Raw genomic sequence first — 13,149 nt, forward strand, 5'->3', positions numbered from 1 at the left:
CTAGTGAAGTTCTGGCACCAATTGATATGGCTTGAATATGTTATTAGTTGGCTATTGAAACCACACTATAGGCTCGATCTAAGGTAAATTACACACCCCCTTTGACAAACTGGAACGAATCCGTCAAGCAGAACACTGGTTACAAACATTCCCATACCTCGTGCGTACATACTCAAACATGAAGATTTTCGATACTCAATACACAAGAAGCACCCGTCCATCTGGCCTGTATCTCCATCCTATGTGCAATGCGATACCTACCCTACTACCTCCTGTCACTTCGGTAGCACCAAATTATGGGCTCCTCTCCAGGAGGGGCAGAGCGTGGGGCAGCCAAGCAGGGGTGTCTTATCTGAAGAAGTCCATAGGATGATCAGCTTATCGCGTGGGTCCTGGTCGGTGAAACTTAACGGCCGGCAAAATCTCGATAACAAAAAAAAGTTCCTGGATAAGCTGCAAGCAAGTCTGTCTGTAAGTGCAGGTAGCGGAAGCCAGCGCAAGATCCCGACCATCTGACCTTTCCAAAATATCGGCACCTCATCGCATTTCCATCTGCCTCCTATTGCTGTCTCAATGACCACGACGAACCAGTGAGTGGATTGCTGCTAGACGAAGGCCAGAATTATGGCGACTTCTCTTGCAGCCCAGCTGCAGCAGATAGCTGCCAGCTCCAAGGCGACCCTGGACGTGAAGGCGCAAAAAGCTGCCCATGCGAAGTCTCTGGTATCCGGTGCACGTGAGGCGGCATCACAGAACTACCAGGAGCTCTACACAAAGTGTCGCCAAGAATACGACGAACTGTGCCGAATTGACGGCCGATTCGTTGCTTTCAGCACTACTCTGTTCAGCGAGCAAAGCCGAGATGAGGACCGCACGCAAATGAGCGCCGGCGAGAATGCAGAGTTGGATCGGAAGATCGAATCGTTCCTTCGCCTTGTTGGCGGACGACTTAGGATCAGCCCTGCTATATATGCCGTCGAGTGGCTTGTGCGAAGATTCAAGTAGGCATACATTCGTCTGTCTGTCTCAACTACGCTAACTTTCCCAGAATTCACGAATATAATACCGTCGCTCTGATCACCACTTTTCTTCCGTACCATACCGAGTTGTTCTTCGTAAAGCTTCTGACTATACTTCCCACAACTCTCCCGAACCAGTACCGCTTCTTGGACCCCTACGTACGCACGAGAGCCGCGCTTCCGAAATCTGTTCTTGTGCTCCAAGCGACAAACCATTCCGAATTCCTCGCATCGATTTCCGAATACACTTTGGAGGCATGCAGGCACCAGCAGCACCATGCTGCCTTGATCAACTTATGGCGGGATCTTATGACTCAGGCTGTCAATGGAATGTTGGACAAAATGCGCTCTGGCCGGCGCAGCATCCAGCTGACCAACGACCAGGATTTAATGCACCAGATCGGCCCCGTACTGAGCGAAGCACTGGTCATGAAAACAGTTTCCGAGATCCAGGTTGCATGCTACACCGTGGTGTACGTTTTAGCAGCTAAGGGCAACCTCCAAGACCAAGCAATAACTGCCCTGATGGAACAACTCGTTATTGGGTGGACAAACAAGACTGTTCGGCCGGGTCTCGCGACGCTATGCGTTCTTGCCCAATATCGGTCTTCCAAGCAGCTGTCACGAAAAGTGACAAAGGCTCTCCTCGATATTGATGATCTTCCAAAAATGCTTGACGAGCTTCCTGCAGAATGCAATACCGAGAGGCTATGCAATGGGTTCTGCGTTGCTGCAGTTGAGCGGGTATGGAAGAAGGCTGAAGTTCGTGGACTCCCCCTTATTGAATCCATTATTCTGAAAGATCTCCTGAGCGATTTGCAGCGTGGTGTCATCTTCAAATCGCTTCTGCTGGCTGCGCACAGGATCAATGGCGAAACAGAGGAACAAGGCCAAGCCAGGCATGCACTTGCCTCGACCATTGTTAGCCTATCCCACACTGGCGGCAGCAGTGGTGAAGTCTTCACCAAGGCTATTGCAGACCTCGAGGTTGACATTGAGGAGCTCGAGATGAAGCTTGATGTGGAGATAAGGCCCAAAGCCATTACTACACAGCCTGATGGGGATGTACAAATGGCCGGCGATGACAACAAGCAGGTTTCTGCACCTACCGAGGATTTCGAGACCGGCTTCAACCGTCTTAATCAACCAGGAGCAGGCCCAACGGCATCTTGCTTGCTGTCATCACCCCCTGACGTTTTCGCCGATCTCTGTTCTGTGTATATGACCGCGGTCACCAACCCAGAACACCTGGCAAAGTTCGTGGAGGTGGCTTCCTTACAGCACAGCGAAGCACACTCAAACCCCTTCTTTTTTACGTTCTTCACGCGAATGTGGTGTGGACCTTACCCGGCGTTGGCACGGGTGAATGCGTTGGAAATGGTTAAGAACCGCCTGAAGTCTGCTGAGTGTGAAAAGTATGACCCACAGGCCCTTATACCGTATTCGATTGTTGCTCTCAACGACCCAGCTAGAAAGGTACGACGTGCAGCTGCAGATCTGTTGGCGGTCATTGACGAACATTACGGCAAAAACGATACTAAAACGTTGAGTCGATGGGGAGGCAATAAGCTGTACGAGTCTACAAGTGCGATGGAGTGGATGTCATCAGAAACGAGCCGCAAATTTTTGCAAAGTGTCTTGATCCCGACCTTGGAAGAATGTGTTCTCAACGCCGATCACGTCAATGCCGTTATCCAAACATGCCTCAATAGCAGCAAGTCGAGGACGTCTGACGGAGCTTCTAAGGACAAGAAGGCACATCTGTCCCAGAACACAAGACTATCCGTCATGATTTGCCTGGCTGGCCATATCATTCAAACGCCCATTTTGCTTGTCAAATCGCGTCTTCTACGGTCTTTGAACCAAGTGAAGGGTGTTTCGGGTACGAGCCGAACTGAGATGCTGCTTCCCCTCCTACAATGGTGGGTGTCACTGCCCGCAGATGCTGCCAACGACCTTTGCCAAGTTGAGCACATTGATGCTCAGGGCTTGGATAAATCTGTCGCCGAAATCGTAGTAGCGAACGACGATGCTGGTCTGGACTTCTTGTTTGAAGCCATCAACAACCTGGATCTGCGTGCACGAGATGGTCTTGTTCAAGTATTGTTCGGGCGTATCCAAAAGATGTGGCCTGCAATGAAGACTGAAGCCAAGCATTCTGCCGCCGACAGGCTACTGGCCCTGGCCCAGGAAGCTCCCATGGATGAACGAGACCTCATAACCACTGAAGCTGCAAACCTGTTGAGAACTGTGGAACTGCCAACTGAGGTTCTGCATAACTTCTTGGACTCTTTGCAGGGCACTGACAAATTGGCAGCAGAGCCGCCGGTCAATAAACGACGACGCACAAGTTCCACTTCGGAGAGGAGTAATATCCAAGTGCCGGATCTGAGCCTGGCGTTGAAGCAAGTCACTTTCGTTCTTCAACTTGTGGATGGCCCGGAAGCTGGAAAACACCCCTCTCTACTCAAGCCTCTCTTCAATACTTTGTCGCAACTGCAGCAGTACAGAGCCATCTTGGGTTCAGAGTTGGGTTACCTACAAAGTCTTACTCTTCAAAGCTTACTTTCCATCCTCGAAACCCACAAAGACAGCAAGGAATTCAAGATCGACAGCTCCGGAGGCTATGGGGACTTGCTGGTCAACTGCATCCAGAGATCATCCAGTCCTGCTGTCCAAAACAAAGCTCTTCTTTTGGTCGCAAGCCTCGCCAAGATTGCCCCTAATCTGGTTCTCCACAGCGTCATGCCCATCTTCACGTTCATGGGAAGCTCCACCCTCCGAAACAATGACAACTATTCGGCACATGTCATCAATGAGATTGTCAAGGAGGTCGTGCCTCCACTAATTCAATCCCTTCGAAAGGGGAAGAAAAGTCCTATCGCGGGTGCTTCAGAGCTCCTACTGAGCTTCGTCACCGCGTATGAGCACATTCCTACTCACCGGAGGCTCGGGTTGTTCATATCGCTGCTTGAGACACTCGGGGCGGAAGATTTCCTGTTCGCACTACTGGCCATGCTGTCAGACAAGTATGGCCCAACTGCAGACGTATTGTCCTTTTCCACAGGAATCTTCAACTACTTCTCTGTTGAGATCGGGCTTCATTCGCTTATCAAGCTTCTCCATCTCATTGGTGACCTATTCAAGCCTAAGCCCGGTTTGTCGGCTTCGCTTCTTGGAATAGGCGACGAGGGCAACCGGGACCCCCAGAAGATCGCAGCCCCGTTACTTGATCTACCCCCTCAACTCTTGTCTAGCAAGAAGCTGACAGCCCAAATCCGGCAAGTCACTGAAGCAGACGACATGGATGCCGCCAGGGTTCGTGAACTGTATTCTACCCTTTTGGAAGATTTGCTGTCATTGGCAGAGAATTTGAAACCCCACCACACTCTTCACGTGCGTTGCGGCGACACACTCCTAAACTCCTCAACCTTCTTCCGATTGGGGAGTTCATCAAAGCGGTTGAGAATCTGCTGGATCGGCCGGATATTGTTGTCCGTCGTAAGGTACTGCGAGCCGTCGAGGTGCGGATTGACCAAGAGAGCCAAGCCAATGCCAATTCGAGAACCGCGATACTTGCGTTCCTGCCGCAGCTCACTGCCATCATCCGTACCACCGATGATGTACTTTACAAGTATGTCGCCGTGGAGTGTGTTGATAAGATCTCGGAGAAATATGGCAAGAAGGATCCCGAGGCTGTCACTGCGGCTGCAGCCATCATCGCCGGCGATCATTGCCTCGGCCAGGCCGATAACAAGCTCCGCGAAATGGCACTCCTGTGTTTGGCATCTATTGTGGATGTGCTGCAAGACGGTATACTTGAGGTTCTGCCTGTCGCTTTCTCGAAGTGTCTGTCTTACATGGAGGACAGTATTTCGGAGTCAGACAACGACACCAAGCTTCATAGCGCAGCCTACAGATTCATCACTGCGCTTGCTGAACACCTGCCTTACGTGATCTCTACGCAATACCTTAAGCAAGTTCTTGCTATATCCAGCGCTTCTGCTGAGGCCAAGCTCGATTCCGAAACCAACGACACGCGGCAAGAGTGTCTTCAATTCATCGCCAAGCGGGTGGATGGCAAGTCTATGTTCTCGGCACTCGAGACCAACTGGCTTGTGGCATCGAAGACTGGCTTTACTGTAAGTGCACATATGGTCGGCCCGGTACCGCGAACAAATGCTAATAAATACCAGGCAATCAGAGAGTATCTCGACATCCTTGGGATGGCCATTGAAAAGCATACCAAGGCCGATATCGCAAAGAGTGTCGGCTCCCTTTCAAGCATATTCATGGCTGCCCTCGATCTGCGCCGGGTGAAGCATGTCGAGGATGACGGTAGCTCCAGCAACTCTGGTTTAGCCCGGGTCGAAGAGCAGGTCAATGCCGTTGCCATTCGCATGATCATGAAGCTGAATGATGCTGCCTTCCGCCCCGTTTTCTCGCAGCTCCTGGTCTGGGCTTCTTCCGATCTCCCCAAGTCAGACGTCATCGGTCGTAACCTTCGTCTGCAGAGCGTCTTCAACTTCTTGTATGCCTTCTTCGACCGGTTCGGCTCGATTGTCACGAGCTACGCATCGTATACCATCGAGCCCTCGGTCGAAGTGCTGAAGGCCACCAACGCCCAGAACCTGGAGCAGCAGCGCGACCTCTGGCGCAAGGTCCTGCAGACACTCACCAAGTCCTTCGAGCACGACCAGGACGACTTCTGGCAGGCCCCCGCCCACTTCAATGAGGCCGCCCCCGTCCTTGCCGCCCAGTTCGCTCTGCCCTACTCGGGCCACGAGCTCCAGACGTACCTCGTTCCCGCCGTGGTCGAGCTCGCGTCCGCAGCCGACTCGCAGGAGCACCAGAAGGAGCTCAACGGCACCCTGCTCAAGCACCTGCGGTCTGAAACGGCAGCGGTGCGCCTGGCGGCCGTCAAGGCCGAGCAGAGCCTTACCCAGCGCCTCGGCGAGGACTGGCTCGCCATGCTGCCCGAGATGCTGCCCTACATCAGCGAATTGCAGGAAGATGACGACGAGGAGGTCGAGAGGGAGACGCAGCGATGGATCGTGGGCATTGAGGAGATTCTGGGCGAGTCTCTCGATGCCATGTTGCAGTAGATAGATAATCATTAACAGCCGGTTCTGTCTGTTTAGTCGGGTTTTAGGCACATATGCTTGGTCACATATAAAAATAGGAAAGCGCTACTACAAATCATGTCCTTCCCATCCTTCGAAGCCCGTTGAACTCAGTCGCGCATGGCCCCTAGTAACGCAAGCTTTGCAGTCGAGAGTTTAGCATTCACTTATTGTTTGGCCTATTTTACAGTGCGTCTGACTCAACTTAATAGAAACCCAAAGGGGAGGGGAGGGTCGTAGGCAAAGGACGTCGACTGGCCCCAGTCATCTACGCTATATACCATGTCGCTCCAGGCCTCTTCCCATGTCTGCATAACGATGTCGCCACTACCCATGCCTTCTTCTGTTGCCGTCACTGCCGTTGCCCTTTCTGCCTCCAGGACGAGGGACTCGCCCAGACTATTGCTATCCTGCGCGGTGTCCTGGAGCGAAGGAGTGGGCATCTGTGCAACACCATCCCCTTCCTGGTCAGGTTCTTGTTGTTTCCCCTCCTTCTGTACCTGTTGTTGTGACTGCGGTGATCGAGTTGCTGCTGCTGCTGCCACGATGGGTGACCCGGTAGCGAACAGCAAACCCCTCAAGCCATTTAGCAGATCAATAAGCCGGCGATAGGGGTCTTCTTCGGGTGACCAATAATGGAAGCCGCCTTTCTCGCGGCGCTCAATCATGCTCATAATCTGGCCCCTCAACTGTTCGATGAGGTCGCCCAGCCTCAAGTCGCGGCGGACGTGGCCGGGGTCCCAGCCGGGGACCCCGCCGAGGTTGGTCAGCTTCAGGCAGGTGATGAAAGCGTACATGAAGTCATAGCTCGAGATGCCGAGGAAGCGGGGCGCGAAACAATTCGGCGTCCTCTCCTCGAGCCGCAGTGCGAGGTTGGCCTTGCAGACGCCCAACAACGACCAGAGGAGCTCGAGGCGGTCGAGACAGGTCAGGCCGTCGGCTTCGCACAGGCTCTCCTGCATGCCGACCTCGTAGAGCAGGATCTCAGCGACCTGCATGTGCGCCATGAGGGTAGCTGTTTGTTGAAGGGTTTGGGTATTAGCTGCTACATGAACCTACACTGCTGCCAGCCGTTCTTTGGAAGAGGGGGTGAAGGGAAGGAAAACGGGAAAATACAACTTACGGCTATCTCGGAGACACCCAGCAGGCAATTTCGAGCGGAAGGTCTCGATCTGAGCCTGGAACCCCTTTACCATCATTATCAACGGGAGTGCGGAGAACTGGGGTCTCGCCAGGCTGTTGCTGCCGTCGGCGAAAGTCAGGGATATCGAATGGGCCATCTGCTGGATCTCGAGCAGACGCACGAGCATCGCGTCGGTCGGAGACTCGGCCTTGGCGCCAATGATGCGACTCACAACCTGTAAATAGGCCGTATTGCCAACTGCATCTGGCCGCTTGCTTGTCAGGAACGTGCTGTGTGGCCAAGGTCAGAAACAGGCATCGGCCAGGTTCTCCCTTGCTTACTATGTGCTCAAGTAGTACGTGCCCGCAAAGGCGCGCATCTGTTCAAGCTGTACAGCTCCATAGTCCCGCGGTTCCATCTCGGTCTTGTTCTCGTTGAAGCCGAGGCTGGTACACAGGGAGCGGGCAAGGCCCAGGAGATTGGTGACCTGAAAGGTGCTCAGGGCGTAATGGAACCTAGGAACGGTTAACATCCAGTATCCCAACCCAGTGGCCGGTCCATTCATACCATCCCACATATAACAACAATCCTTGAAGTACGTCCAAGCCCTTCCGCGGCTTCGTCAACAGGGCCTCGCTCAGCTCCTGGAGCAGCTTCCGACCCATGAAGACCTGCCGGCTCCCTTCTAGGTGGCAAGCCTGCAGCATGACGGCCTTCCAGAGCACTGGCCTCTCGCTGCGCAGCTGGGCGGCCGACATGGGCGGCGGCACGATGACGAACGGGAACAGGTGCATCATGTTCTCCCGAAAGTCGTCCAACAGCTGCTCGGCTTCTTCGCCTCGTGGCCAGGCCGAAGGTGTTGTGGTGGCAACAGTAGCAGCAGCAGCAGCAGCAGCAGCAGCCCTGCTTCCTTCATCAGACTGACTGTTGATGCCTGGAGACAGTTCCTGTTGCAAAGAGGCTCAGCTTTACCGCGGCCCATACCGGGAACGGGATGTCTTGCACCGCATGATGAATTCACATACTGGCCACTCAGGCGATTTCCCAGCCTTGTCGCTCGGGCTTTGGCCCGAGGATGCACCCTCGGGAAACATAACTAAGATGCCATGCCGCATCCTCGCATCGCAAGCTTCCGTCCTTCGCGCTGGTAGGCAGAAGGGTCCCGTTGGGGAACCAACAAGCGCGGCTGGGCTGTCCGCTGCAGCTACTTTCGCGGGCCCGGGCTCTCTCCGTGCCCTCGAGCGCGCCGGGGTCTGCTTGACGCATTGTTTTCTCAGGCGATCACATCTGCGTGTCTCCCGAGTTAGTCATGGACTGCAAGGAAGGCATCGCCCAGTTCGGACTCGTCTGCGCACCTTTCACACTTCACCGGGTTGTTGCACGGGATGCATCTGGCTTTGGCCTTGGCGCAGGTTAGACAAGCCCGCGGGCCCGCCTTCCTCTGCGGTGCTGCGCTCGAGTCCATCGCAGCAAATGTCTTCACGAGAGTACTAAATGGAGTAACGCCTTGGGAGTCGGTGATTCACCCCTACTTGACATGACCACAGAGGCGAGTTTTCGTCAGCAGGCTGCAGATGCCTCTCTCTAAGAATTGCGTATGTCTCCGACGGAGACGGAGCAATTCGTTGCCGCCGTGTCTCCCTAGCCTAAGGGATCTCATAAAGCAGCACTGCCACGATCCAGTACCATTCGGTCAAGATAATCCCGGTTCGCCGCCTTCCTTGTCTTCACGGCAATTTCAAGGTATGTGCAGCGGCACGGCAATTATGGACAAGTGAAGCTGGTGTTTTTGGTCCCCAATCGGGCCTTCTGTTCTATCCTACATCAAATGCAAATGCCAACGGGCAATCGAGAGAGAGAGTATATCCACGACTCAATGTCGTTGCAACCACGCTGAAACCCTGCGCGGATACCAGCGTACCTAATAAACCATCCTTGCGTTGTTTCTAGTTCCCCACGTCTCACCAGCCAACCCGGAGTCCAAACCTGGGTTGGCCATGGGCAATGGCAGTCAGTGCCTGTGCTGAGCAGGAACGAGATAACGCCTGCTTATCTAGGTGAAAAGAAGAATGAGGGTGGCAACCAACATGACAGCGCAGCTGGCAGAGCCGCCACCATTGCCGCTACCCCAGTAGAAGGGCGCAGGCTTCTTGATGGAGCCTGACACGACAACGGGGGGAGGAGTAGGCGTATCAGTCGCACTGCTGCTGGCATTGGCATAGACGGTGACCGTGCTGGATGCAACAGTGCCAGGGTAGTCACCTGTGCCGGCAATCGAAGAGGTCATGTTCATGGCAGTGGGCATGCCGTTCTCGGCAGCTGTGGTAGCCGAGAAGGAAGTGGTCAAGTCGGAAATGCTGTGTGACAGGAGTGTGCCCGAGTCGGTGGTAGAGGCAGATGCCGTTGCACCATCGACAGCTTCGGTCGTTGAGGGAAAAGTAGTACTATCGGTCGTGTGTCCGTTGCAGGGAATGCTTCCGCTTCCTTGATCATACCTGGCAGTAACAAGAGCAGTGGTGCTAGGGCCCATGGAAATGAGAGGCAAGCTGGCATACGAGGCAGAGCTCGAGCTTGAAATAGTCTCCGAGGGGGAATCCGTAGCGCCACCCTGTGCAGCAAATGCTGCGGATGATGTGGTGGCGGGGATGGGCACGACCGTGTAAGTCACCGTGGCGTCGCTTGGACCACAGCTTCCCGCAGCCGACTGAGTCACGGTGACAAGAGCAGTCTCGGTGACAAGGACAGTGACGGTCGCAGCACCCGTCTCAGTGGCAACTTCAGTGGTCTCCGATGCAGTAACCACGACAGTGACCGTTTCGACAGCACCAGAGCTGAGAACATACGTGGTAGTGCTCGTAAACTCTTCGGCCGAGGAAGACTCGGTCACAGTCTCGGTAACCACGGCAGTGACGGTCTCGACAACACCGGAACTCAGAGTAACAGTGGCAGTGCTCGTGAACAGCTCCATGGAGGATGACTCGGAGGCAGTCACAGAGACGGTAGCAGAAGCCGTGGGGGTGACGAACGTGGTGATAGTCCGTGTGGTGAGAACGCTAGTCAGGACGCCGTGGCTGCTGCTTGGGCTGCTGACAGACGTGGTGGAGTTGTTACTGACCTCCTCGGCAGTGCACGAGGTGGAAGTAGTGTTGACAGCATCGTAACTAGATATCAATATCAGCATGACCTTATCGCGGCATATTTTGGAGGGAGGAGGCGCTCCATGCTTACCTCGTAACGGTGGTTACACTGTAAGAAGTCAAGTTGCCGAAGACGATGGGAGCTGTAACAGTGGTGACCTCCGGAGTGGGACTTAAGACCGATGCAGAAAAAGTAGATGAACCACCAGAAGTCATCTCAGCTGTGGAAGTAGTAGTGTCGGAGCCCAGGACGGAGCTGGTGACCACGGTCACAGACTGAGCACCGGGGGGCAACAAGGTCTCAGTGGTTGCCTCGCCAGAGACCACGATGGTGTTGGTGACGTTCGCAGTTCCTGTGACGACCACAGTGGTCGCAACAACTGGAGTCTCGGTCGTGAGAGAGTCGCGGGGGAAAGTGGCTGTAGTTCCGTTGTTGGATGCAGTAACTACTTGGGTGCCATTGTTCCAGATGGTAATGGTCGAAACATGGTGTGAGGACGTAACAGAGCCAGTCACCGAGGCAGGGACACTCGCAGTCTCGGTAGCGAGAGACTCGCTGGAAACGGTGGCTGTAGCTCCTTGGTTAGTCGCACTAATGACCTGGGTACCATTGTTCCAGATGGTAATAGTAGAAACATGGTGTGAGGCCGTAGCAGAACTAGTCAGCGTGACAGGAACACTCATAGTCTCAGTAGTGAGAGAGCCAGTGGAGACAGTAGCTGTGGTTCCGTTGTTAGTTGCAGTGACTACCTGGGTGCCATTGTTCCAGATAGTAACAGTCGAAACATGGTGTGAGGCCGGGGCAGGACCAGTCTCGGTAGCAGCATACGCCGACGAGCTGACAGTAGCAGACACAGTGGAGGGGGCGCTAGAAGATGAAGTGCCAGTCTTGTTCATCGTGGTGGGAACACTGACAGTCTCAGTGATGTAGACCGACGAGCTGACAGTGAGAGCGACAGGAGAAGACTCGGAAGAAGAGGTCTCGGCAGACGAGACGGTCAAGGTCGTGCTAGCGGTCGTATGATAACCATAAGGCTGACCTTCTCGCTTGCCCAAGCCACCCAGCTGGGTAGTGCCGGCAGCGATAGGAACCTTGCTGGTATCGATCAAGGCGCCGACATTCTCAACGAGATCTGCAAGTGGAATAAGTAAGAATGAACATGTGATTGACAGGCTGGGATAACTTACGCATGTGCAGAACAAAGCAGATGCCAGCTGCAACAGACACACCGATGGTCACAAGTGCCAGAACGAAAGTGAGAAGGACAGGGGTGCTACGAGCAACTAAATCTGACAAGTCAGCTTGGTCGAACACACCTCCGAACGTAATTGTAGATGGAACAAGAAAATCATACCGCGCTGCTTCTTGCTTCCATCACTGCTTGTGGTCAGGGTGTTGCCATCGCTGAAGAAGGATGAGTCGGCTCCCTCCTTCATGTTGGGAGGGAAGACGGTCTCGCGAGTTGCGAAGAACGGCATCGTCACAAGCCGGAGTTGTGTTGTGTTGTAATTGCTGGGCGCCGCAAGTCAGTAGAAAGCACAAAGAACACAAATAAACAAACGGCTGTGTTTGGGTCGGTGTGTGAGTAGAAGTGCGGAAGGGGAAAAGAGTTGTGGATGAAGTGAAGTGTCAAAATGAATGGTGAGGTGGAGTGAGGGAGAGGTGAGGCTCGAGGTTGCAAGGTGTGGATTCACAAGCAGGAAAACACAGATGAATATCTGTCATCGACGATGCTTCTCAAACCTCTACCTTGGACCTGCTCTTTTTGTATCGGAATACAGATGAACCGTGTGTGCTCGGACAAAAGAGCGAGGAGGGGAAATATGTCCTGGGGAAGGGGACGAAGGCAGGTCGTGGAGGAACAGTGTGTACATACCTTGTCAACGGTTTATTGAGCGGAAAAAACGATGTCAGATTATTAGATGAAAAAGAGAATGTAGAACAGGAGACCACAATGTTAACAAGGACGCGCCAAACGAGTGAATGGGGTGGGTGGTTGCGGCGGAACGGTTGTGGTGGATGGCAAGGTTGGTGAGAAGGAGGGTTCGCGGGAGAATCAACTTCTGGTGGGCTGGAAAACAATAATAAATACTACCACCAGAATTGGCTGATTGAAAAAAAAACTCTGCAATTGTTGTTAGGTCTCCGCGTGAATGGGGAGCGATGGGAGGGTGATGGGGAATGGCCTCTTGGTTATCAACTCTCGATGCCTCAGGTGCTGGGTCCACTCCTCGAGACCAACACCATTCAATAAATACTCTGGGTGCATAGAGATACACACCTGCTATTCTATTGCCCTTGATTTTCATATGGGTACAGTAGAGCTGGCCCGTCGACTCCTCGCCTTCTGCTGTGGTAGCCCCTGAATATCAGTTGTAGGCGAGTATCTCGCTTTTGAACGAGGGACATCCAGCCTGATCAAGGACTGTTGCTTGTTCGTTGACATCTCTAACTACAGCCTTGAAACCCATGGACGGGTAAGCACAAGAGACCGGCTGTGTGAGAGGAGAGGACATGCGCTCCAAGATGGTGCTAGGTATTGATTCATCGCCAGTGTCATAACATAAATAAATTCATAACACAAACACACGCTCAAAGTCCAAAGCCACCCACGACATGAATAAACCACCACAAGAATAATATATAAAACTTTGATAGTGAGGTATAATAGAACACACGAAAGGGGTATGACCGCACTACATACATTTCTGAGCTCAAAGACCGAAGCCTCCATCGCTCAATGAAT

The 13,149-nt window shown here is 53.5% G+C and overlaps 3 protein-coding genes across 3 annotated transcripts; 1 reads left to right on the forward strand and 2 right to left on the reverse strand.

The window, feature by feature from the left end:
* Positions 1–624: 624 nt before the first annotated feature.
* On the forward strand, positions 625–6,124 carry PG998_001861 (uncharacterized protein; the record flags this gene model as incomplete). Its single annotated transcript, XM_066868679.1, has 4 exons — positions 625–1,001; positions 1,049–4,415; positions 4,469–5,161; positions 5,216–6,124. 4 exons carry the CDS (start codon positions 625–627, stop codon positions 6,122–6,124), a joined length of 5,346 nt encoding a protein of 1,781 aa, XP_066737094.1.
* Positions 6,125–6,342: 218 nt separating this feature from the next.
* Positions 6,343–8,359, reverse strand: PG998_001862 (uncharacterized protein; the record flags this gene model as incomplete). Its single annotated transcript, XM_066868680.1, has 5 exons — positions 6,343–7,157; positions 7,266–7,555; positions 7,607–7,780; positions 7,833–8,212; positions 8,291–8,359. The coding sequence occupies 5 exons, from the start codon at positions 8,357–8,359 to the stop codon at positions 6,343–6,345; spliced, it is 1,728 nt and encodes a 575-aa protein (XP_066737095.1).
* Positions 8,360–9,318: 959 nt separating this feature from the next.
* PG998_001863 (uncharacterized protein) lies at positions 9,319–11,881 on the reverse strand (the record flags this gene model as incomplete). Its single annotated transcript, XM_066868681.1, has 5 exons — positions 9,319–9,709; positions 9,761–10,426; positions 10,494–11,535; positions 11,591–11,686; positions 11,758–11,881. 5 exons carry the CDS (start codon positions 11,879–11,881, stop codon positions 9,319–9,321), a joined length of 2,319 nt encoding a protein of 772 aa, XP_066737096.1.
* Positions 11,882–13,149: the final 1,268 nt, after the last annotated feature.

This window comes from Apiospora kogelbergensis (genome assembly GCF_038363985.1).
Source record: "Apiospora kogelbergensis strain CBS 113332 chromosome Unknown utg000001l_segment0_segment0, whole genome shotgun sequence".
Taxonomy (NCBI): Eukaryota; Fungi; Ascomycota; class Sordariomycetes; order Amphisphaeriales; family Apiosporaceae; genus Apiospora; species Apiospora kogelbergensis.